This window comes from Scyliorhinus canicula, chromosome 3 (genome assembly GCF_902713615.1).
Source record: "Scyliorhinus canicula chromosome 3, sScyCan1.1, whole genome shotgun sequence".
Lineage (NCBI taxonomy): Eukaryota > Metazoa > Chordata > Chondrichthyes > Carcharhiniformes > Scyliorhinidae > Scyliorhinus > Scyliorhinus canicula.
In genome coordinates, this window is record NC_052148.1 from 73,124,581 (window position 1) to 73,149,808 (window position 25,228).

At 46.7% G+C, this 25,228-nt stretch overlaps 1 protein-coding gene across 6 annotated transcripts in view; it reads left to right on the forward strand.

The window, feature by feature from the left end:
* The window catches only part of pdzd2 (PDZ domain containing 2), a 599,663-nt gene that overhangs the window by 383,268 nt on the left and 191,167 nt on the right, over positions 1-25,228 (forward strand). For all 6 annotated transcript variants that reach the window (XM_038790713.1, XM_038790714.1, XM_038790715.1 and 3 more), the window contains 2 exons: positions 11,438-11,580; positions 24,323-24,455. In XM_038790713.1, the coding sequence (XP_038646641.1) occupies positions 11,438-11,580; positions 24,323-24,455 (276 nt within the window). The remainder of the gene's footprint in view (positions 1-11,437; positions 11,581-24,322; positions 24,456-25,228) is intronic.

A 25,228-nucleotide genomic window follows, 5' to 3' on the forward strand; every position in this document is an offset into this window, starting at 1 on the left:
GAGAGAGGCCAATTAGATAATAGATTGGTGGTTAATAGCGGCCATGAAATGAGCAAGCGTGGCAGCCGCGGAAATAAGAGAGTTAAAACAAAGGAAGTCATTCTTAAACATTACATTATCCAGAATCTAAAATCATTTACTTTTAGTTTTCAGCCATTGAAAGGTTTCTTATACTGTATGATTCTCAACAGGAATTCTCAACATATTAATCAAATATAACCAGGGGAAATAATTGAGGAAGAAATGCATAGCAGCTCAGATGTGCTTTCCATATGCTGATGGACTAAAAATAAATGGCTCTTGCAGATAAAATTTTAATTTTGCGTCTATGAAGTCTTTCTGCATGATTAACTCATTTGTGTCGATGCCAAATAACCTGGTGGCAGGAAGTGAGTGACTAAGGTGACTCCTGGGTGGATGTTAAATATAGTGGCATAAGCTACAGGCTTATCTCCTCTGGTCTTTCAGAGAGTGGCTGAGAAACTTATGGCTTTGTACATCAAATTGAGGAAGTTCACTTGCTTTGATATTGCCCACTCCAATATTTAGAACATGAATATTGGGTTTCACCTCTTCAAGGTGGGGTTTCAATAGCAGCACTGGAAAAGGACTTCCACTCACCATCCAAATCTGCTCCCACCCCAAAACAGGGCTCCGAGTTCAGCTCAGGGTTCCCTCAGTGGATTCCTGCCAGCAGATGGAAGCTCACGAGCGCAAGGATGCAAAATCTCCACGTGCTGCAGCTAGGATGGTGCTTTAGTATCAGAAGGGGGTATTGTGAGACTTTAAAGGGGGAACTGCAACACCTCCCTCCAAAGATAGCATTGTGGCTCCCATTGAATGCCTCAGTCAACGCCAAGGAAAGCAGCATGGACTTGACTTAGCATCAGAAGATGCAGATACCTGGCCCTTTTTTCTACACTGGAGTAATATGGGCCGTTGCCACATTTTCCAAAGCCTATCAACACCTTCCATATGGTGACACCCATAAATAGAAACACATGAAGCAGTGAGGTGGGAAACAGATCTCGACCCCTGCTGCCACTTGCATGCAACAAGAAAATGCATGGCCAGCAAATGAAAGAGAAAAAAAAATAAGACTGGGAGATGGTCATGAAACCTTTTTTTGTTTCTCAGTCCCACCCACCCAGTTTCTTGTGATATCTCTCACTGTTTTTCAGTAACATATCTAATTGCCACTTGAACCATTTATACTCTCAGTTTCAATAGCCTTCTCTGATAATTTATTCCAGCAGTCTCCAAGACTGTTGAATGAAAACCTCTTCATGAATTTCCTTGCTTATTTTTGCATGTATCCCCTGATATTTTTCAAAAAAATGAACAATTTATTTGGAACAATTTGGTTAATTCCCTCTACAATCTTGAACCTTATTCACCTGTATAGCTGCTTTTAATATATTTTCACCAATATTTACTGTGGCAGGATAGATGGATTTGTCTTGTTGGCCTTTTCCTTTTTGTATACTCAGTAGGGAAGAAAGATGAACAAACTAGCAGCAAGCATTTGCATCTAGTAAGCAAAATTAGAGAACATGGGATTAGAGAGCAACGTGCAGTCATGGATTGAAGATTGGTTAATGACAGAAAACAGAGTAAAGATAAAAAAGTCATTCTACAGTTGTTGGCAGGCAGTGATTAATGGGATACCACAAAGATCAGTGCTTGGCCCCAGCTATTCACAATCGATATCAATGATTTGGATGTAGGAACCAAATAAGGCCATATGACGCAGGAGCAGAAGTAGACCATTTGCCCCATTGTGTCCACTCCGTCATTTCACGAGGTCATGACTGATCTGAAATGATAATCCACACCTCCACTTTCTTGCCTTATCCCCATAACCCTTGATTTTTTAAATTAAAATTAATAAAAATCTGTCTACCTCAGCCTTGAACATACTTAACGACCCAGCCTCCACAGCTCTGTGCGGTAAAGAATTTCACAGATTCACCACCCACTGAGAGAAAAAAATTCCTCCTCATCTCTTTATTTTTAATATTTTTGAAAACTTCCAATTAAGGGACAATTTAGCGTGGCCAATCCACCTACCCTGCACATCTTTGGGTTGTGGGGGTGAGATCCAAGCAGATGTGGGGAGAATGTGTTCATATCTGTCAACCCCTTACTCTGAGATTCTGCCCTCTGGTCCCAGACTCTCCCACAAGGGGAAATAACCTCTCAGCATTTACCCTGTCAAGCCCTCTAAAAATCCTATATGTCTCTAAAAGGTTGCCTCTCATTCTTCTGAACTCACAATCCCAACCTCCTCAACTTCTCTCATAAGACAATCCCTCCATCATCAGGATCAACCTAGTGAACCTTCTCTGGACTGCCTCCAATTCCAATATATCTTTCCTTAGATAAGGGACCCAAAACTGTTCACAGTATTCCAGGTGTGGTCTAAGTAGTGCCCTTGTATAGTTTAAGCAAGACTTCACTCTTTTATACTCGATTCCTTTTGAAATGAAGGCCAATATTTAATTTGCTTCCTTCTGAACGTGCATGTAAGCTTTTTGTGAATTATGCACGAGAACCCCGAATATTTCTGAGCTGCAGATTTCTGCAGTCTTTCTCCATTTAAATAATATCCAGCTCCTTTATTCTTCATACCAAAATGTAAAACTTCACATTTCCCTACATTATATTCCATCTTCCATGCTTTTTCCACTTACTTAACCTGTCCATATCCTTCTGTAGGCTCTTTATGTTATCCTCACCACTTGCCTTCCCACCTATCTTTGTGACATCTGCAAACTTGGCAATAGTACAGTCACTTCCCTCATCCAAGTAATTCATACACATTGTAAATAATTGTGGCCCTAGCACTGATCCCTGTGGCACCCCACTAGTTACAGGTTGCCATCCTGAAAATGCCCATCTTATCCCTGTCTTCTGTTAGTTAGCCAATCCTCTATCTATGCTAATATACTACCCCCAACATCATGGTCTCATATCTTATTAAGCAGCCTTTTGAGCGGCATCTTATGAAATTCTGTTTGGAAATTCAGATATATTTCATCTACTTTATCTATCCTGCTCATTATCACCTCAAAGAATTCTAATAAATTGGTCAGTCATAATTTCCTCTTCACGAAACCATGCTGACTCAGCTTGAGTATATTATCCATTTCTAAATTCTCTGCTATTACATTTTTTATAATGGACTCTTAACATCTCCCCAATGACAGATGTTTGTCTCCCTCTGTTTTTGAATAAGCTTTCCAATCCTCTGGGGCATTTTCAAAATTTAAGGATTCTTGGAAGATTAACCCCCAGTATATCCATTTTCTATGCACCTACTTCTTTTAATACTCTAGGATGCAACCCATCAGGTCCAGGGAACCTGTCTGCCTTCATCTCCATTAGTTTTTCTCTAGTCTTATTTCCTTGCTCCCTTTTGCCCCTTGATTATTTTGGAATGGTCTTCTATCGTGAATACTAATATAAAGTATTTATTTAATTCCTCCCGACATTTCCTGGTTCCCCATTATTATTACCCCAGTCTCGTTCTCTAAGGGGCTTATGTTCAGTTTGACCTCTCTCTTCCTTTTTATATATTTGAAGAAATACAACATTTCCAAGTTTGCTAATAAGACAAAACTAAGTGGAAATATGAGGTGCGAAGAGGATGCAAAAAGACTTCAAGGAGATTTAGACTGGCTGAGTGAGTGGGCAAGAGCATGACAGATGAAATAGAATGTGGAAACATGTGACGTTATCCACTTTATGAGGAAAAATCAGAAATGCAGAGTATTTCTTAAATGGTGAGAGATTGGGAAGTGTTGATGCCTACAAGGACTTGGATGTCCTTGTTCACAAATCACTGAAAGCTAACGTGCAGGTGCAACAAGAAATTAGACAGGCAAATGGTATGTTAGCCTTTATTGCAAGAGGATTTGAGTACCGAGGTAAAGAGGTGTTGCTGCGGTTGTGTAGAGCCTTGATGAGACCGCACCAGGAGTATTGTGTGCAGTTCTAGTCTCCTTATCCAAAAAAGGGATATACTTATCATAGACGGAGTGCAACAAAAGTTCACCAGACTAATCCCTGGAATGGTGAGATTGTCCTATCAAAAGAGATTGAGGAAACTGGGCCTGTATTATCTAGAGTTTAGAAGAATGAGAGGCAAATTCATTGACACATACAAAAATTTTACAGAGCTCGACAGGGTAGATGCAAGAAGGATATTTCCCTTGACTGGAGGATATAGAACCAGGGATCACATTCTGAGAATAGGGGTAGGGTATTTAAGACTGAGATGAGGAGGAATTTCTTCACTCAGATGGTGTTGAATCTTTGACATTCTCTACCCCAGAGGACTCTGGATTCTCATTCATTGAATATGTTCCATATAGAGATGAATGGATTTATAGTTATGAAAGATATCAAGGGATGTGGGGATAGTGCCAGAAACTGGGTTTGAGGTAGAATATCAGCCATGATCTAGTTGAATGGTGGATGAGGCTCAAGGGGCTGAATGGCCTGCTCCAATTTCCTAAATTCCTAAAACTATTTCTATAGCAGACGTGTCTAATGTAAACTACATTCAATGCTAAATAGTGACAACCATGTCCCAGTGATATAATAATGGATTTTCTAGCTGGCTGGATAGTCCTTCCCTGTCTGGAAGGGGCATGTAGTGGCGAGCAATTTAGATGGGAGCTATTTTAACGAATCTTTATTATTTTGACATGCAATATTTTCCAGCTGATTTAAAACGTACTGTCATAGACATTCTACAAGGACTTCACTCCTATAATGCTATGAGATTTACATTTAAATTTGTTTCCAGATGGTTTCTCGTTATCTAATTCAGGACTGTTCAGCGTACTTGGCTAAAGGATAGTTTTATGCACAATCAAGTTCTTAAAGGGGCAGAGACTTTGAGTAAAACAGTTTTCTTTTATTTCTGTATCTCTTTTATGCCAGTTCATTTTTTTTGTATTTTTGAGGGGAGTCTGTTCAGCTGGTTATATACAGAACTTTGATGGTAAAACAAAATCAGCTAAATATTGTCAACAAATTGACTAGAAAGGGTACTGTAATTGAATCATCAAAGGTACAGACACATCAACAGGAAATGAGCTATTTGTGCTATGCTGTTGTTTATGGAATCTCATGCTAATTTGCAAGTTAATGATGGAATTTGCTGTAAAGTATCTGAAATATTGCAGTGTTACAAGTAAGTAAAAAATAATCAGCGACATTACCTGATACTGAGCCAGGTTCCTACCTGCACCTTCTATTCTACTATCAACCTGGTAATAGTTGAGGACACGGCGGCACGGCAGCACAGTGGTTAGCACCATGGTCCCAGATTCGATTCCCAGCTTAGAGTCACTGTCTGTGTGGAGCTTGCACATTCTCCCCGTATCTGCGTGGGTTTCCTGCGGGTGCTCTGGTTTCCTCCCACAGTCCAAAGATGTGCAGGTTAGGTTGATTGGCCATGCTAAATTGCCCTAAGTGTTCCAAAAGGTTAGGTGGGGTTACTGGATTACGGTGATAGAATGGAGATGTGGGCTTTGTGGGGTGCTCTTTCCAAGGGTTGACTGGCCTCCTTCTGCACTGTAAATTCTATGACAATTGTCTTCAGGTTGGCAAAGAGGCAATTTCAGGACCATGCCATCTGCTGCAAAGATACAAACAGTCAAACTGCAATGTCGGACTGCCATTGGCAATCAATGTCAAAGCTTCTATAGGTGGTCAAGCTGCCCTGAATTGTATTAAATTGTTCTCGTTATGGCTTATCCATCTTTGCACTCATTCACATGCAGCCATCTACACATCAACAAAAACATTGCAGGTTTGAAGATGCTTCTTGAAGCTGGAATTTTCTGTAATTCTAGGCCTTGAAAAGTAACCTTCTGCCAATACTGGTGACCCAGAATAAGTTGACATCTCAACAATGCCTTGGGGAAGGTCTGCAGCTTTTGTGGTGCTGTCATTTGGATTGGCATCAAGGGTGGTATCCTCCAGTAGAATTCAAGACTTGTAATTTCAAGGCTGTTCTAAAGTTTGGATACTTTTCATTGTTTTATGTGCTATCTCGGCCTGCAAGCAAACAAGCAGATCTGAAGTCTTCGAATTGAAGAATAATAAAGAGGGACCCAAAACTTACAGCATACAAAAGGCACATCCCAAATGGAAGGGCCAAGTCTGGCCCAGAATTGGACCTAGGGCCTCTTTTCCTAGTTTGAGGTGACTAGCAGGCACCTGTCACACCTCACTGTATCTATTTGAAATGGATGAATTTTGGATTGCTTGGCTTGTTGGCAATATTCCTGAAATAAATCCTACAGAGGGGAGAGGACAACAGGAGGCAATCGCGGGCCAGCAACAGCCCTCAGGGGTTCACTGATGCTCCCTCTGGCTCCACATTGACCTTACCAGAAACAATACCTATCTCCTAAGTGCGGGCTGCTTGCTAAGCAGTCACATCCACAAATTTGTAATGGAGTATCCCTGTCATTATGGCACCGTTAACCTGGAATGTTTCAATTGTGTGGGTGCATTTTGGCAATTCAGGTGTCTCAGATTTTTCAGCAAATACTGCTAGCTCCATCAGATATTGTACACATAGGCAGTATAGTGGTGCAGTGGGTAGCGCAGCTGCCTCACGACGCCAAGATCCCAGGTTCGATCCCGGCCCTGGGTCACTGTCCGTGCGGAGTTTACACATTCTCCCTGTGTTTGTGTGGGTTTCGTGCCCACAACCCAAAGATGTGCAGGGTAGGTGGATTGGCCTCGCTAAATTGCCCATTAATTAGAAAAAATGAATTGGGTACTCTAAATTTATTTTAAACAAAGATATTGGGCGGGATTCTCCCGCAGTTGGCGGGGCGGCCCGTATCGGCACCAAGAGCGGCGCGAAACACTCCGGCGCGGGCCGTCCGGAAGTTGCGGAAACCTCCGCATTTCCGGGGCTAGGCTGGCGCTGGAGGGGTTGCTGCCGCACCAACTGGTGGCGAAAGGCCGGCGTGAGGTGGTGCATGCGCAGGACTGCCAGTGTGTTCTGGCGCATGCGTAGAACCGCTGGCGTGTTTCCTGCGCATGTGCAGGGGGTTTCCTCTCCACGCCGGCCATGGCAGAGCCTTACAGAGGCCGGCGCGGAGGGAAAGTGTGCCCCCATGGCACAGGCCCGCCCGCAGATTGGCGGGCCCCGATCGCGTGCCAGGCCACCCTGGCCCCCCCCCCCCCCCCCCCCCCCCCCCCCCCCCCCCCCCCCCCCCCCCCGAGGACCCCGCTAGACGGCCGACAAGCCAGGTCCCGCCGGGATGGGCCATGTCCGTTTCACGCCGGTGGGACTGGCCGAAAACGGGCGGCTGCTCAGCCCATCGGGGCCCGGAGAATTGCCGGAGGGGCCGCTGCCAACAGCCCCCGACTGGCGCGGCGCGATCCCTGCCCCCGCCCGAAAGTTGGCGCCAGAAAATTCGGCCGCCGGCAAGGAGTGGCGGGGCGGGATTCACGCTGCCCCCCGGTGATTCTCCGACCCTGTGGGGGTAGGGGAATCCCGTCATTGTACACATTGTACACGGTAGAGTGCAGATCTCCGGTAGAATCTGCTGGACTAGGTAGTCCATGGAATCCCCACCTCCCATGGAGACCTCCATGCATCTACAGGTTGGCTCCACTTCATCAGCCAGCTGGAAGATAGTCTTCTGCTGGCTCTCAACCATCATTGGGAAGGTGGATTTCAAAACCTGTCATCAAGCTTGATTTTTGCGGATGCCTTTTCCCCAGTGCTCCTCCAAGTGCCGGTGAGCTTGACTGATCCTACCTCTTCCTGTTGCAGACATGTGTCCATGCAGTGATCACCAGAATGTGAGACCCTTCCTGGACTAGAACTAATATCCACTGGTGTGTGTGTATACTCTAGGCTGGTGGAGGGTGCAAGTGTCTACTGTGAGACCTTGAAAGCTGCACTTGGTCATCTGCATTGTCCTTTCTCCTCTCCGGGTTTTTGTGTTGAAGCTGAGCAGGGTTTGCTGAGGCTTGGGCCTTGCTTCCTTCCTGTTGACCCCTATAAATAAGAGAGCGAATGACAGCATTAGCTGTCAGCCTGGCGGGCACAGATCCCCTGCCCCACGCCCCTCCTCCCGCCCCGCCAACTTCACAGTTCATGTATCTTTCAGGTGCTTCCAGTCTTACAAATAACGCACTGGATTGTCTGCTATGTGATTGATACACTGCAGGTTGTCCAGAAGGGTTCTGGAGTAGCACCCTCCAGAGCAGTGAGCCCATGTAGATAGAAGGATAGGGCTCAGAGAAGCATGTCATTAGCGGTGCTTTCTGGTTCCCTCAATGCCCGAGCCCCTTCAAGACAGTGTGTGAGCTCTCCGTGTGGAAGGGTGAGGGAACCACAGTATCCTCTCCATCTGTAGAGTGGATGGACTGTAGTGGGACTGTGAGGCATGACCTTGTCACATTGCCGCTGAGATCCATGTCCCCTGTACAATTCATTGAGGTGAATGTGCCCAGTTGACAGTTCACTTAGCCTTGGAGTGTGGATGAGGCCATTCATTCTCTTTTGCCATTAGAGTTCAGTAATCTGCTGGTGGCCTTGGGCCCTGACAGCCCTGCTCAGTCTCCCCCTCCTATCCGCCGATAAGAGGATATCCCTCCTGGCCTCCACTTGGTCGAGGAGGATGCCCAGGAAAAAAGGGTCATTCAACCTTGGCATCAAATGTTTCTGTTCGCTTCTGGCCATCTCAATTGGAATAATGGGTAAGCTACTGTCCAGGTGCTTTTCAACATGGCGTCCAGATACGATGGTGGGGAGAACGCCATCCAGCCCCCCACCCTCGGCGTGCGACACATTGGGAAAACCCGGACTGCATATTTAATGAGGGTAAGGTGTCACGATACAGGGGGAAGTCTCAGCAGCTTCTGGACAGGCGCCCCCCCCCCCCCCCCCCCCCCCCCCCCGCCACTCAGTCAAAGGGAAAATTCTGCCCTGCGATTCTAAACTAAACATAGAGAATGCTAGAAAAAAAATAGTTAATTAGTCAGAATCTGAAAGAATGGGATTAACACTTGAGTAAATGGAGAGTCAGTAAAGGGGCCTCCATACGTGACGGGCAGGATGAGTCCATTAGGTAGGAACTGAGATGTCACTTTCCCAATGGTGGGTTCACATTTATGTGGAATGTTTGTGGCCGCTCAGGCCTACCGCCATCCCATATAAAGTAGGTTCAGATTCATAATCCATTCACATGCCAAAATACTCCTCATTAAGACTTTTTGTAATTGCGTCCCACTTTGATGATAAAGTCAGCGGTGCACGAGAATTGTGTTCAAAGGTGGAACAGCAGGAACAGACCGCTACAATTAAAATTCCACCCATCTTTCATATAATGACCACTTTGCTGTATTGTTCACCTTTTATAATAACCATTGGAGCATTTTTCAAATGTAAAGTTTACCAAGATGCTTCTTAATGTGAATGATACTTTTACACTTTTAAACTTTGTAATTTTACTACTTTGTCTGGAGATAATTCTCCCGCATTCTTGGGTTGTTCACAAGTAGCACATTCTGATTTGCAATTAAAATTGCTGATTATAACATCTTTTCGTTTAGATGAACGTTTCTTTTCTCTCTACAATATAAGATTGATCTGTTATTTTAATGCTGTAATCCTTGGAACGTTTCACTTGAAAATGTAGCATTTTAAATGCTTCTTTAAATAGTCGACATCTTGACTGCTAACATTTTATATCACACGTTTCCCTTGAATACTAGTATCCATGTCTCATCAGAACTCTGTGTGGTATTCTTGACAGAACTAAGTTCAAACAGGCTTGTTCTGGCAGGATTTTGTTATTGCCTATGGTAACTGACTGAATGCTGTAACAGACTTCATCTGCCTGAGAAACACCACAAATAGTCATCCACCACAATCACATACCAAGGTGCTTATGGGGCAAGCGGTAAATGCTGATCTGTAGGAGAATATGCAGGCAAGGGAAATAAAGGTATCGTTGAAAGGCTAGGTTTGCGGCAGGCTATTAGAGGAAGAGAGGAAAATAGTAAACCACAGATGGTTCCAGTGGGAGCACTGGTCTCATTGCTTTATTGGATCAAGAAGACTAGTAGCTTATTTGTCAAAAATGCTACCACATTGTACGCTAGGTTAATGTCAATCACATAGACTGTTCTCTGGTTATGAAATCTGGCTGCAATGAGTTTCACTTGCCTGAACTCAGATCTATCATGCATGTCAAACAAATTCAATCAGAAAATCTACTTATTTCCAAATTTGAAGGTCAGTATTAATATTTAATGTGACTAAATAGTCTTCTGCAACTCCAACTAAACTTAAAAGCAGAAGTAGCTTATTACTGGCAAACTTTCCCCAGTCTTCATTACTGTCTCAGTCTCTATCTTGTGTGTTATTGCCACATAGTTTACTCACCTATTATTTGATATGTTGGCTATGATTCACAGAAAGAAAGTATTCAGTGAGGCAGTGAGCTAAGAGCATATACCTGGAAATGAAAAATGTGCACAATATCTTGATGGCAGCCTTCTGCCTGTAAGACAATGGCTTTGTCATGGTGGTCAACTCTGTTAAGCATCGCCTAGTGCGGCTCAAGAGCCCCACTCTGGCATAGCAGTCTCTGCCGCATTTACTGTGAGAAACAGAGTGGGCTGAATAGGCACATGATTCGCTTGTCTCTTGTTTTCCCTGGGCCCTCTTCTCAGCTAACTGAGCTTTTCATTCTGATTGCTTCTTCCATTCGCTTCCAAGTAGTCATCCTCCAAAGGTCACGGCCATCAGTGACTGTCTCTCAGGTGTCAGTGTCAATGTCTGCCATCTTCATATCTCGTTTCACCTGGACAACATATGCTGGACAGGAGAAAACACTGAACAGTTTCCACTCGTGCTTCTTCAGATATCCTCAGAATGTCTTGGCAGAGCAAGATCATCAACCTGGTGCATGCTAATTTCATTAGCATACACTCATTGCTATGCCAACAATGTCTGCACTGGCTCGTCCATATCCATTGGATGGATGATGGCTCAAAAGGCCACTGCCTTGCAGCTTTCCAGGTGTCCGTACTTCTACTACAAGGAAAGGCGAGATATGAAGATGGCGAGCACTAATATCAGTGCACAATATATTCAATATAAATTAGGCCGTGCAGGACGGCACGGTGGCGCAGTGGTTAGCACTGCTGCCTCATGGCCTGAGGACCCGGGTTCGATCCCAGCCCCAGGTCACTGCCCCTGTGGAGTTTGCACATTCTCGCTGTGTCTGCGTGGGTCCCACCCCCACAATCCAAAGATGTGCAGGATAGGTGAATTGGCCACGCTAAATTGCCCCTTTCTTGGAATTTTGTTTTTAAATTAAAAGAAATTAAGCGATGTGATGGATATTTATTAATTGCAGACACTTTTATCTAATTTTCCCAGCGGGAAGGCTGCCAAATATGGAAGATGCACATGGTGAAGAGTTCAGACGGGCTTGGCATTCAGATTACGGGAGGCCGGGGATCCAAGCGTTCGCCCCATGGCATCATTGTGACATACGTTGAAGAAGGAGGAGCAGCACAAAGGTGAGCGATAGATCTGGACAGTAGCAAACATCTGCCCATGATTCACAAAATAAACACTGTCCTGCATTACATATTAGGCTATTCATTTAAAAACATGCATGAAGTAATTGCAATAGAAACGACAGCTAGTTACGCATATTTATTATGGCTCCAGTTTGGTTAAATAACTTTGACTCTATTCTGGACAGAATCTTACCGGCCTCTGGGTGCTGGGCCAGGAGGAGTTGGGGGTGGGGGAGGGTGGGAGGGGAGCACTAAAATAGCGGGAGTTGTGTTGGGAGAGCTCCTTGACGCGTGGCTGCCGCTGGAGTATTTTACCAGCGAGGGGACTGGATGTGGCCCAAGGAGAGGAGCTGATCACCTTTACTCAGGCTGAATTCTATTTTGTATTAAATTAATCAATCTTGAAATGTCGACAATATCAGATCATTGTTGGCAGAAATTCTATCTGGCAAATCCAGATATTATTGTACCCATTTATGACCGTGAAAACAAAATAGATCAAGATTTGTTTTTAAAAATGTGCTAAATAATTAAATATCTGCAATCCATCTCAAGTCTTTCAGAATGATCATGGCATAAGACTGACAAAGGTAATCTTCCTTTGAATTAATTGATGTGTGTTCCATTGTCATCCCCATCAATGACAAAACAAGCACTTGGTATCATTACTGCCATTATTCAGGTTATCGGGACACAACAATTGGATAGAGGCTAGATTTTAGGACAGGGAAGGTAACCGGTGCAGCTCCAACAATCGCCTCAGAGGGATTTTATCCGCAGGCTCCTGAAGTTTTAATACTTTTCTAAAACTTACCTGTCTGAGGTGCATTCCTCAGCAACGACTATCCCTCCCAGGGTCGATGGGCCGAATGGCCTCCTTCTGCACTGTAAATTCTATGATTCTATGACGCTGCTGATGCTTCAGAGCTGTCAGCTCCCTAGTTGGGCTGGGAACATCAGGAGCCTGCTTTTCACCTGGTGCAGAAGAGATTTGCCAGGATGTTGCCTGGTATGGAGGGCATTCGCTATGAGGAGAGGGTGAATAAACTTGGTTTGTTCTCACTGGAACGAAGGAAGTTGAGGGGCGACCTGATAGAGGTCTACAAATTTATGAGGGGCATCAACAGAGTGGATAGTCAGAGACTTTTTCCCAGGGTAGAGGGGTCAATTCCTAGGGGGCATAGGTTTAAGGTGCCAGGGGCAAGGTTTAGAGGAGGTGTACGAGGTAAGTTTTTTACAGGGGGTAATGGGTACCTGGAACTCGCTGCCGGAGGAGGTGGTGGAAGCAGGGATGATAGTGACGTTTAAGGGGCATCTTGACAAATACATGAATAGGATGGGAATAGAGGGATACGGACCCCGGAAGTGTAGAAGATTTTAGTTTAGACGGGTAGCATGGTCGGCGCAGGCTTGGAGAGCAGAAGGGCCTGTTCCTGTGCTGTACTTTTCTTTGTTCTTTGTTCTTTGTAAGAGGCCCACTGTACATGATAAAATTTAGTGAAGCCTATATTCCAGAAATGAACAGAATTTGTTCAGCGCTTGATAGTCCAAGATTGAAGTTGATGGGGAACACAGACAGATCAGCCATGATCTTATTGAATGGCGGAGAAGGCTTGAGGGGCCAAATGACCTACTTATGTTCCTATATCGTATGTTTTTATGTACAAATTGCAGTGAGAAAAATAAGCAAGTAATCTTTTGAAATTATGTTAGTTGAGGGATAACTGTTGTCCTTTAATTTGGACCTTTATGTCTACCAGGTTAACGTCACATCTAAAAGATGGCACCTCTGACAGTTCAATGCCCCCTTTGTATTTCGATGGAGTATGAAACTGGGTTATATGATAATTTAGTTTTGTACCTTTTCTCGCTTGGGTTTGCAGCCAGCTATGGTTTTGACTTTTTTTCTCAGCTCCTGGAGCTAAGTAATAGATGACTTGATTTGCTTGTAGTTGTGAAATGAAATCCAGAAAGCCAAACTGCTCTTCGATTCAAACAGGAAATCAATTAACAAGCTTGCATTGACCTCTGGGAATCGCTTGTCCTTTTCTTGGCTATAAAACAAACAGCAACATGGAAGTTATAATAAACAGTGTAACTAACTGTTTTCTGAGATGCAAACATCCAATTAGTGAGGTGAAACAGGAGCACATCCAGAGGAAAACACTTTTAGAGCCAGACAATAAATAACACCAGATCCAGAGGGTGCAATTTTCCCAAAAGGGAACAAAGTCCCCGAGCGAGCGTGTTTAGCTGTGTGTTTCCTGGCACTCACAGTCCCAAGAAGCAAATGGCTATTCAACGCGACTCATGTTGAATAAGAGGCCTGAACGGGGAACGCGTGGCCAAGGTCACACTTTTCTCTGATTTTTACAATGAGGAGCTAGAACTCCCCATTGTAACGAGAGATCAGGAAGCCATTTTTAAATGGCGTCCCAATTTCTGAGGCACCCAAAAGAATTCCTGACCTTCCCCCCCCCCCCCCCCCCAGACCAAACGCAATTTTGGCGGGGGGCCCTGCCCCACCCACACAGGGAAACCCCAGCCCAATCGCATGAGTGCACAAAATGCCAACCTGGCAGTGCCCCTGCCAGTTGACAGTGCTATCTGGGCACCTTGGCAGTGCCAGGCTGGCACCCAGGTGGCATTGCCAGGGTGCCAGGCTCACACTGCCAGATGGCACTGCCAGAGTATCCAGATGGCACCAGCAGTGCCAGTACACCACCCTTTCCAAATGGCATGCAGCTGAGGGCCTCCAATCCCATTGGAGACCCCCATGAATGCCATTTCCTTTGGTCCCCATTTGTGGGGACCAATGCTGAACAACGCTCGCCCAAGGTCTCTTAGGTAAAGGGATTGAATCCCAAAGCCTCAGGTACCTTGGGAATCTGCACATTAGAGTGAGGCTTAATGCCTCGCTCTAATATGTAGATTTGCCAAAAATGGGCGGGATTCCCCTTGCAACGAGCTGGATAGATCCCGGGAGCAATCTCTCCCGGCTTACAACGGCCACACTGTACTGCGGCAAGCTGCTTTTCTGGCGCAGCGTGGCCGTAAGATCACGCCCAGAATGTTAATATATTTAGTTCTGCAGCCAAAGGTGTGGTTTTTATGATGTGCATCACACTCCTCATGTTTCTGTTAGCACCTCTGTTATCTACAGTTGTCAATTGCTTCTGGTTTGATACAAAATCCTAAATTCTAGTTTATACCCAACATTGTCAGTTGTGTGTCCTGATATCCAGAATAATGGTAGTAACAATACCTGAATAATGGTAGTAACAATACCTGAATAATGGTAATAACAATACCTGAATAATGGTAATAACAATACCTGAATAATGGTAGTAACAATACCTGAATAATGGTAGTAACAATACCTGAATAATGGTAGTAACAATACCTGAATAATGGTAATAACAATACCTGAATAATGGTAATAACAATACCTGAATAATGGGAGTAACAATACCTGAATAATGGTAGTAACAATACCTGAATAATGGTAGTAACAATACCTGAATAATGGTAGTAACAATACCAAGTGCCTGTTTCTAATTGATGGGGCTGACAATGGAACACACATCAATGAATTCAAAGAGAGATTAATTTCATCAGTCTTCTACCATGACCTTTCTGAAATGCACGTGACATATTGCAGATATTTAATTATTTAGCAAAGTTTTTGAAACAAATCTTGAACTATTTTATTTTAATGACCATAAATGAGTACAACATATTTGGATTTTCCAGATAAAATTTCTGCCAACAATGACCTGCCATGGTCTATGTTTCAAAGTATTGATTGATTTGATGTACTTAAGAAATAGCATTCAGAAAATCTGAGAAAAGATCAGTCAACCCCTCTGCTTCATCTGGCAAAAGCTACCGTTTGAAAGTCCCCAACGTAAATGTTAGCTGCTCAAGTAAAAAGTAGTTTATTTCATGTTTATCAGTTCCTTATACCTCACTGAGCATTTAAAGTAAGAGAATACAGTGGAATTTCATAGAATTTACAGTGCAGCAGGAGGCCATTCGGCCCATCGAGTCTGCACCGGCTCTTGGAAAGAGCACCCTACCCAAGGTCAACACGTCCACCCTATCCCCACAACCCAGTAACCCCACCCAACACTAAGGGCAATTTTGGACACTAAGGGCAATTTATCATAGCCAATCCACCTAACCTGCACATCTTTGGATTGTGGGAGGAAACCGGAGCACCCGGAGGAAACCCACGCACACACGGGGAGAACGTGCAGACTCCGCACAGACAGTGATCCAAGCCGGAATCGAACCTGGGACCCTGGAGCTGTGAAGCAGTTGTGCTATCCACAATGCTACCGTGCTGCCCTACATCACCAGCAACCAGTAGTTGCACCAGCCTGGTGCAACTACATCACCAGCCTTCGCAAGTGAAAGAGCTGTATTAAAATGATAATTGTTTAATGTACCTGAAGATCATTGTGTAAACCTAGGATCAGGTTTGCATATTTAATGTGGATTGTCTCCTTGTTGGGATAGGTGGATTCATCCATCCTTTCATGTATGTCCTCATCTCAACCAGTTTCTTGCGACTGGGTTAATTACAAATGCAGAATGGGTTTGTGCTGGAATTCACACTCTCAGGAGGGAGCCGGACAGTGTGTGAGAATGTGCTGGGGATGTAGCAGCAGAAGAGGTGGCGAGAGCAGAGATGTTCTCATAAGATAGTCAGAAGGCTTCAGCTGAGAATGAAACTATCAGCAGCTAAGTGTCTGTTGCTGAATGGAAGGAGAAGAGGCTTATCCAGAGGCCTATCCCTCCATTGGTGGATCAATAGGCCTTGACCACTGCCAAGGAACCTATCACCATCTTCCACATGTGGCCCCAGGAAGTGATTGTAACGAGGGTGAAAAAGAGGAAAATTCACTTGGAACCTCGGCACTGTTTATCCTGACATGCCTATCCTGACATTTGCATGCAACTGATGGGGAAGGAGCAGCCAATGTTGGCTCCAGTCAGGAGGTAACGATAAACCTCACCACTCAACATTTCTGATGTATTGTGCTGAGGGAAATACCCACCATATGTCTCTCAGCAAGGGTAAATCCACAGAGTGGCAGTAAGTGGTTTCACTCAATTGAAGACTTTGGTAGCAAATGATGAATTGATGTCTACCACAGGACCAGCCTGCTCTCCTGGGCTTCGGGAAGCCTGTAGGGTGAGGGTTGATGGATGGAACAGTGTTTACCGCCCATGCCCCCACCCCAGGTAATCTGCTTCTCGCCCCATGATTAGACCACCATACTCTGATCATGAACGCCCATCCCACCTCTTGAATCCCATCTCCTCCCCCAACCCTTGATTGCACTCTCTAATGAGCCTCTGCAATTGCCCTACAACCCTCGATATCATACTGTACCCACCACACCTCACCCCTATGGTGTTCTTTGTGATTCTTGTTATCAGGATAGATGTCGGAGTGTTCACAAAGATCACAGAAGCTAAGTTCAATAGCAAAGCTAACATTTATTACACTGCTAATTAAAGATCGACCACTTACACCTATAGCAAGCAATAATCTAGTAAACTATAATCTACACTCTACTAACACTATTCTCTACACTCTATCTATAACTGTACTCTGCACTCTCTAGACCTCTCCTCTGCACTCTCTCCAACCCTCTCCAGTAGCCTGAGAGTCAGTGCTTTATATAGTTCTGCATCTAGCTCCATCTAGTGGTTAATTATAATAGTACATTAACCCTTTATTTACTATGATGTGGAGTTGCCGGCGTTGGGTTGGGGTGGGCACAGTAAGAAGTCTTACAACACCAGATTAAAGTCCAACAGGTTTGTTTCAAATCACTAACTTTCAGAGCACAGCTCTTTCATCAGGAGCTGCGTTCCAAAAGCTAGTGATTCAAAACAAATCTGTTGGACTTTAATCTGGTGTTGTAAGACTTCTAACATTATATACTAGACATTCTACATAATGTCACAACCCCCACTCATGGTCAGTGTACCTCAGCAGCGGGAAACCTACCTGTTCCCAGGCCCAGGCTGCAGTCTCCTTCTGGCATTGTTCCCTGCATAATAGGAAGTCAGGTTTGTCAATCAAATTGGCTTTTGGGCTGGGAACCCATTTACATTTTTTTTAAAAACAGCAGCTATGGAGTTAAAACTCCATGTCATGGAGTAGAATCCTTCCCCCAACTCAGAAATTTCACCAAGGTAAGTTATGGGACCTAGTATCACTGAAGCTTTATGGAGAATTATATCCCCTCCCAACTCGTCTGTTGTGATGCATGTCCGAGTTCCTGTTTGAGTACCAAAGAAAGGAAAAATGCATATACACCAGAGATAAAGGGCGGGGTTCTCTGATCCTGAGGCTAAGTGCTGACGCCGTCGTAAACGCCGTCGCGTTTTACAACGGTGTCAACAGGCCCCCAGGAGCAGCGATCCTGAGCCCTACAGGGGGCCAGCACGACACAGGAGCGACTCACGCAGCTCCGGTTGCCAATACCGGCATCAAACGGGCGCCGCGGGTCTGTGCATGCGGCTGGTACAAATTTGCGCATGCGTGTTGCGACCGGCGAGAACTCGCGTATGCGCGCTAGCTTCCTTCTCCGCGCTGGCCCCAACGCAACATGGCGGAGAGCTACAGGGGCTGGCGCGGAGTAAAAGAGGCCCCCACCAGGAGAAGCCGGCCCACCGATCGGTAGGCCCCGATCGCGGGCCAGGCCATGGTGGAGGCCCCCCTGGGGCCGGATCCCCCTCTTCCCCCCCCCCAAACCAGGCCACGCCCCCCCCCCCCCCCCACCCCCCCCCGCAGGATGGACAACAAGGTCCCGGTGGGTAAGACCACGTGAATGGTGCCGGCGGGACTCGGTCTATCTTGGCGGTCACTCGGCCCATCCCGTGCGGAGAATCGCTGGGGGGTGGGACGCAGAGTGGCCCCCGACCAGCGCCACGTCAACCGCGCTGACTCTCCGGTGACTGGAGAACTGGCGGGACCGGCATTGGGGCGTCGCCACATGAATTGCGCCCGGCCCGGCGATTATCCGATCCAGCCCCGGGGTCAGAGAATCCCGCCCAAAAACTCCATCCAAATGGAATTACCCCCAGAAACTAATCACACAACCCGAGGCAGAATTCCCCATCCCATCTGATTACAAGGCCCCAAATGAACTCTTACATTAAAAAAAATGTGCAAAATAAAACTATGTTTGACACTCTGGCAGAAACAGATGGCATTCAGTTACCTGGCAACTGCAATGAAGAGTACTTGTGGAGTGGGGTAGGTGTGATGCTGTAATTACAACGTTGCTCATAACATTTCACTTAAAGCAAAGATGTCCCAAAGTGAAGGATTTGAATTTTCGAGATCTGAGTATTGAGTGAATGAATCTAAATCTTCCAGATTTGAGTGTCTCCGGAATGTTCATTGTTATGAACAGCTCAGACACTGCTGGTCAGGATAGGAGTTGGAGCCTCATCACAAAAATCCACCCATGTTTGGTCTTTGCTTAAAGACAAAACTTGAAGTTAATGTTTATAGAATCAGAGAATCCCGACAGTGCAGGGTGAGGCCATTCAGTTCATTGAATCTGCGCTGACCCTCTGAAAGAGAAACCTACCTAAATCCAATCCCCCACCCTATCCGCGTAACCTCATCTAGGGTCAATTTAGCACGGCCAATCCGTCTATCCTGCACATCTTTGGACTGTGGGAGGGAACCGGAGCATTGGGAGAAAACCCACCCAGACACGGGAAGAATGTGTAAAGTCCACATAGACAGTGACCCGAGGTCGGAATTGAACCCGGATCCCTGGCTCTGTGAGGCAGCAGTGCTAACCAATGTGCCACCATATGTTCATAATGAAGACACATTGAACACAGTATTTTAAGTATTTTTGAAGTAGCAGTAGGAGATTGTGGAATACCTCTGAAGTTGTGCCGATAATTCAGTTAAATGAACATTGTTCAGCCATCATTTCAGTGGGGGAACATCCACAGAATCTCTAATCTTTACATCCATATAATGACTGTGCTTCACACAGACTGAAACTTTATCTTGCCTCCAACATCTGACATTGGAAGAGGAGGAATAACAGCCAGAAATCTCACAACAAATATGTAGGTCTGGCAAGAGTCTCTCGATTCCTTCGGACCTGAACATCATTGGCGTTTGAATCTAGAAGGAGAAATGTTTGCGCAATCTGTCGGCATCAGTGGTTAGCACTGTTGCTTCACAGCACCAGGATCCCAGGTTCGATTCCCAGCTTGGGTCACTGTCTGTGCGGAGTCTGCAAGTTGTCCCCGTGTCTGCGTGGGTTTCCTCTGGGTGCTCCGGTTTCCTCCCACAAATCCCGAAAGATGTGCTGTTAGGTGAATTGGACATTCTGAATTCTCCCTCATTGTACCCGAACAGGCGCCGGAATGTGGCAATGAGAGGCTTTTCACAGTAACTTCATTGCAGTGTCAATGTAAGCCTACTTGTGGCAATAAAGATCATTATTATTATTAGTAGTCGTAATAATAATAGCTTATTGTCACAAGTAGGCTTCAATGAAGTTACTGTGAAAAGCCCCAAGTCGCTGCATTTCAGCGCCTGTTCGGGGAGGCCAGTACAGGAATTGAACTCGCGCTGCTGGACTTGTGCTGCATTACAAGCCAGCTGTTTAGCTCACTGTGCTAAACCAGCCCCTAGTAGGAGTATGTTCCTGACAATCATTTCCAGTGTGTGAAGCTCCTCAATAAAAGAGAAAAATCTTTAAATTTATCTATCTTTTCAGCAGGAATTTAAATATTAAATCTTTCATTTCAAACTTCTTTGTTCAATAATGGCCTATCGACACCAAATACAGGAGCCCGGCTGGAATTTTCTAGTTGACATCCAGGTTCCTGCAGGTGGTGGGGACCAGTTTTCCAGCCTGGAGATGTCCTTCTAATGGCAGGCAGGCAACCAGCGCCCCAGGTTCAGTGGCAGCACTCTAGTCCCGGGGCCCAGCTCTCCAGTACTGGGGCCCAGCGCTCCAGTCCCGCGGCCCAGCGCTCCAGACCGGAGGGCTCAGCGCTCCAGTCCCGGGGCCCAGCGCTCCAGTCCCGCGGCCCAGCGCTCCAGCCCTGCGGCCCAGCGCTCCAGACCGGAGGGCCTAGCGCTCCAATCCCGGGGCTTAGCGCTCCAGACCTGCGGCCCAGCACTCCAGTCCCGGGGCCCAGCGCTCCAGTCCCGGGGCCCAGTGCTCTAGTCCCGGGGCCCAGCTCTCCAGTACTGGGGCCCAGCGCTCCAGTCCCGGGGCTCAGCGCTCCAGACCGGAGGGCTCAGCGCTCCAGTCCCGGGGCCCAGCGCTCCAGTCCCGCGGCCCAGCGCTCCAGTCCCGCGGCCCAGCGCTCCAGACCGGAGGGCCTAGCGCTCCAATCCCGGGGCTCAGCGCTCCAGACCTGCGGCCCAGCGCTCCAGTCCCGGGGCCCAGCGCTCTAGTCCCGGGGCCCAGCTCTCGAGTACCGGGGCCCAGCGCTCCAGTCCCGGGGCTCAGCGCTCCAGTCCCGGGGCCCAGCTCTCCAGTACTGGGGCCCAGCGCTCCAGACCCGCGGCCCAGCGCTCCAGTCCCGGAGGCCAGTGCTCAAGTCCCGGGGCCCAGCGCTCCAGACCCGCGGCCCAGCACTCCAGTCCCGGGGCCCAGCGCTCCAGACCCACGGCCCAGCGCTCCAGTCCCGGGGCCCAGCGCTCCAGACCCACGGCCCAGCGCTCCAGTACTGGGGCCCAGAGCTCCAGTCCCGGGGCCCAGCTCTCCAGTACTGGGGCCCAGCGCTCCAGACCCGCGGCCCAGCTCTCCAGTACTGGGGCCCAGCGCTCCAGACCCGCGGCCCAGCGCTCCAGTCCCGGAGGCCAGTGCTCAAGTCCCGGGGCCCAGCGCTCCAGACCCGCGGCCCAGCGCTCCAGTCCCGGGGCCCAGTGCTCCAGACCCGCGGCCCAGCGCTCCAGTCCCGGGTCCCAGCGCTCCAGTCCCGGGGCCCAGCGCTCCAGACCCGCGGCCCAGCGCTCCAGTCCCGGGGCCCAGCGCTCCAGACCCGCGGCCCAGCGCTCCAGTCCCGGGGCCCAGCGCTCCAGACCCGCGGCCCAGCGCTCCAGTCCCAAAGGCCCAGCGCTCCAGTCCCGGGGCCCAGCGCTCCAGACCCGGGTCCCAGCGCTCCAGTCCCGGGGCCCAGCGCTCGAGTCCCGGGGCCCAGCGCTCCAGTCCCAGGGCTCCAGTCCCGGGGCCCAGCGCTCCAGTCCCGGGGCCTAGCGCTCCTGTCCCGGGGCCCAGGGCTCCAGTCCCGGGGCTCAGCGCTCCAGTTCTGAAGGCTGAGTTCTCCAGTCCCAGGGCCCAGGGCTCCAGTCCCGGGGCCAAGCGCTCCAGTCCCGGGGCCCAGCGCTCCAGTCCCGGGACCCAGCGCTCCAGTCCCGTGGGCTCCGCCCTTCAAGCCAGGGGCCATCGTTCCTCTCCAGGGACCCAGCATTTCAGGCAGGTGACTGAGGCCCTCCCTGCCTGCCTGAGTGGAAAAGCCTGCACTCCCACCACATCTCAACTCTCATCGGTGGCCTGGCTGCAACTTTTTAAAATTAGGATGTGAGAAAGTTAGAGAGAGCATCTTAATCTTAAAACACTCTCTCCATACTTACTCTATTTCAGCTTGCTTTGTCTTTCAAGCTGGACTGGCCCTCCAGCTTCGAGAGCCCACCTGTCATCTTTAATTGGATGGTGACCCCCATCACCGTCTTAACATTAATGAGCCGCCCCCATGGACATTACAGTGAGTTACTGTTTCCCCCAGGGGCAAATTCAGGACCCAGAAATAATCTTGACCTCCATGTGCTGCCCCAGAGGGTAAATCCTGTTCATAATATCTCCTGCAGTACTTTCATCAAGCTTCTCTGTTACATCAAAGAACTCAATAAAGTTATTCAAACATGGTTTGTCTTTCGCACATGGCTGTCCTTTATTAACCCACGCCTTTCCAAGTGAGTTTTAATTTTGCCCTTTACAATTGACTTAAATAGTTTTCCCAAAACTGATGTTAGCCTGGTTTTCCTGTAGTTACCATGTTTATCCCCTTTCATGAACAGGGTATAACATTTATAATCCTCTAGTCCTCTGGCACCACGTCCATACCCAAGGATGACTGTACGCTTGTGGTGAGAGCTATTTCCACCCTTTCCTTCCCTCAGCAACCAAGGATGCGTTCTCTCTGGGCTGGATGACTTGTTTATTTGAGTAATGTTTCAGCACCTCCCTTCTATCTGTTTTGATCTTCTGTGCTGTGCTAGCTGTACTTTCTCCTCCACTGCTGCAATACCAACTTCATCCTCCCTCCATTTTTGCAGATGCAAAGTACTCTTTTACTACCTCAGCTTTTTCCTCCACAAGCATATTTTGTATTTGCCCCTCATCATTTCCATCATTTCTTAACTATCTTTTTACTTTTTATATGTTTATAAAATATTTTTAGCATTGCTTTCGGTTACTTTTTTTTTTCTCTCATGCTCTTTGCCATTCCCAAATCCTTTTTCAGTTTCCCCTGTACTCTGTATTCTGCTTCATTTTCTATAGTTGGGTGTTTTCACCATTGAATTTTTTTTCCCTTTCTATAATTACTTTAAACTGAATTTTAAAATGATCACTGTTACCCAAATGTTCTCCCATTGAAAAGCACTCTATAGCCCTCCTTCATTTCTAGCAGTTTCTGCTACCAGTAATTTAAAGAGGCTGGATGATTGACACTTTTATAGACCAATAGCAAAAAGGAGTTAGCATTAACGAAGTGGTAAGTTATCAACATTTAAAAAGTTATTTTTACACATCCTTCTGTAATGATAGGGTTCATTGGTTCAAAATGGTGTGTACAGGGTGAATGGGCGTGGCAGTACAAGGGTCTAGTACGAGTGACTATAGAGGTTGTTTGGTGTGGGGGGGGGATACCTCAGTATGAAGACAAGAGGGGCCACCGCGGATGGCATGGAGGGAATGAAGGACGTAGGTGTTGTTTGGGGGCACACCTTGGCATGGGGACAAGAGGGGCCATAGGGGTTGTTTGGGGGACACAACTTTGCATGAGGACATGGGGAGTGGGTGGGGGCATGAGGTGGCCATGGATGGGGCTTGGGGAGTGTGTGGATGGTGAGGGCTGAGGGCTGGAGAGCCTTTCTGTTATTATAACTGGGATGAAGTCACATAGCACCATGGTGGGCCTTTTAAACAGTCCATAACCGCACCCAGCTGCCACTGTGGTTGCCGCCGAACTTGTTTCCGGGTAGCCTGGTCTGACTGCAGCATGCCCCCCCCCCCCAAACCCCAATGGAAATCCTGTCCTTGCAGGCACTTTCGCCTAAGGGATGCGGGTCCTTCTATCTGCCTCGAGGATGAAAACCCAGCTGGTCAACTCTGTTTCTCTCTCTACAGATGCTGCCAAAGCTGGTGAGTATTTCCATCATTTTGTGATTCCATTATAACAAAGTCGAATTTGGTGCTGCTATTGGGAGGGAGAGCTTCAGGTGCCTTTTTTTAAATTTCCAAATGCTCTGAAAGAAAGGACTTACATTTATAAGGCTTCTTTCATAATGTCAAGGTTTCCCAAGTGCTTCACGTGCCAATTAATTGCATCAAATGCAGACACGCTGTTCTTTTGCCAGGATGTTGTGTAGCATCTTTATTCTTTAAACGTCGCAGTCTAATCTGAAAGCTTGTTTGATAGTTTTACCCCTTCCTTCTACCAGGGATGGAAGACTGAAATCTGGCGATGAGCTGCTAATGATTAATGGACAGTCACTGGTTGGACTCTCACACCAAGAGGCAGTCGCCCAACTTCGGTCAACAGCAGGACTTGTGCAGCTGGTTGTTGCAAGCAGGGTAGGTGCTCCATTTTGGAGATTGTTGACTGACAAGGATTTAAAGAATATACAGGAAAGTGCATCTTACCGAATGGTGGAGCAGGCTTGAGGGGATGAATGGTCTATTGGTGCTCCTCATCCATATGTTTGTATATACAGCAATCAAGGGGTCTGGTTTCAAATTTGCTAACTTGTTTAGACGCCTCACCTCCCAGGAGTTTGTTAATAAAATAAGGCCTAAATCCCTTATTTGAAGCAATGCAGATGTGGGCATTTCAAAATGTGGACGCATTAAACTGGACTGAATAACCTTCCTTATCTGTAATCATCTGATGAGTATAATGCAGGAGAAATTGTGAATTTATAATTTGGCACTTCTCTCTGTGGATGTTATAGTGTGTGACCTTTTAATTCTGCAAATAACTCTTGTCGAAAATTAAATGTTCATGTGAAAATTTGAGTTGATACTCAAGTCATGGCCTCAATGGGAGAAAATTGGATTGCATAGCCATCACTTTGTACCAGTGCCCTTATATTAGTGTTCAATTATTTTAATTTGAATATACTATGTTTAAAATATCTTCAAAGCTAAAGCTGTACTGATGAATGATGGTGCTATGTTTAATTCATGTCTTGAATATTAGTTTTTAATTTGGCTATCATAGCTAATTACCCCCTGGAGATCACAAGGTGACATAGGAAAGTATCTGTGGATTTCATCTATTGCTTGAATAGTTAGCTGTTTCTGTAACATTTTCAAAGAATAAATTAAAGGGAAAGGTTCGAGGGCAC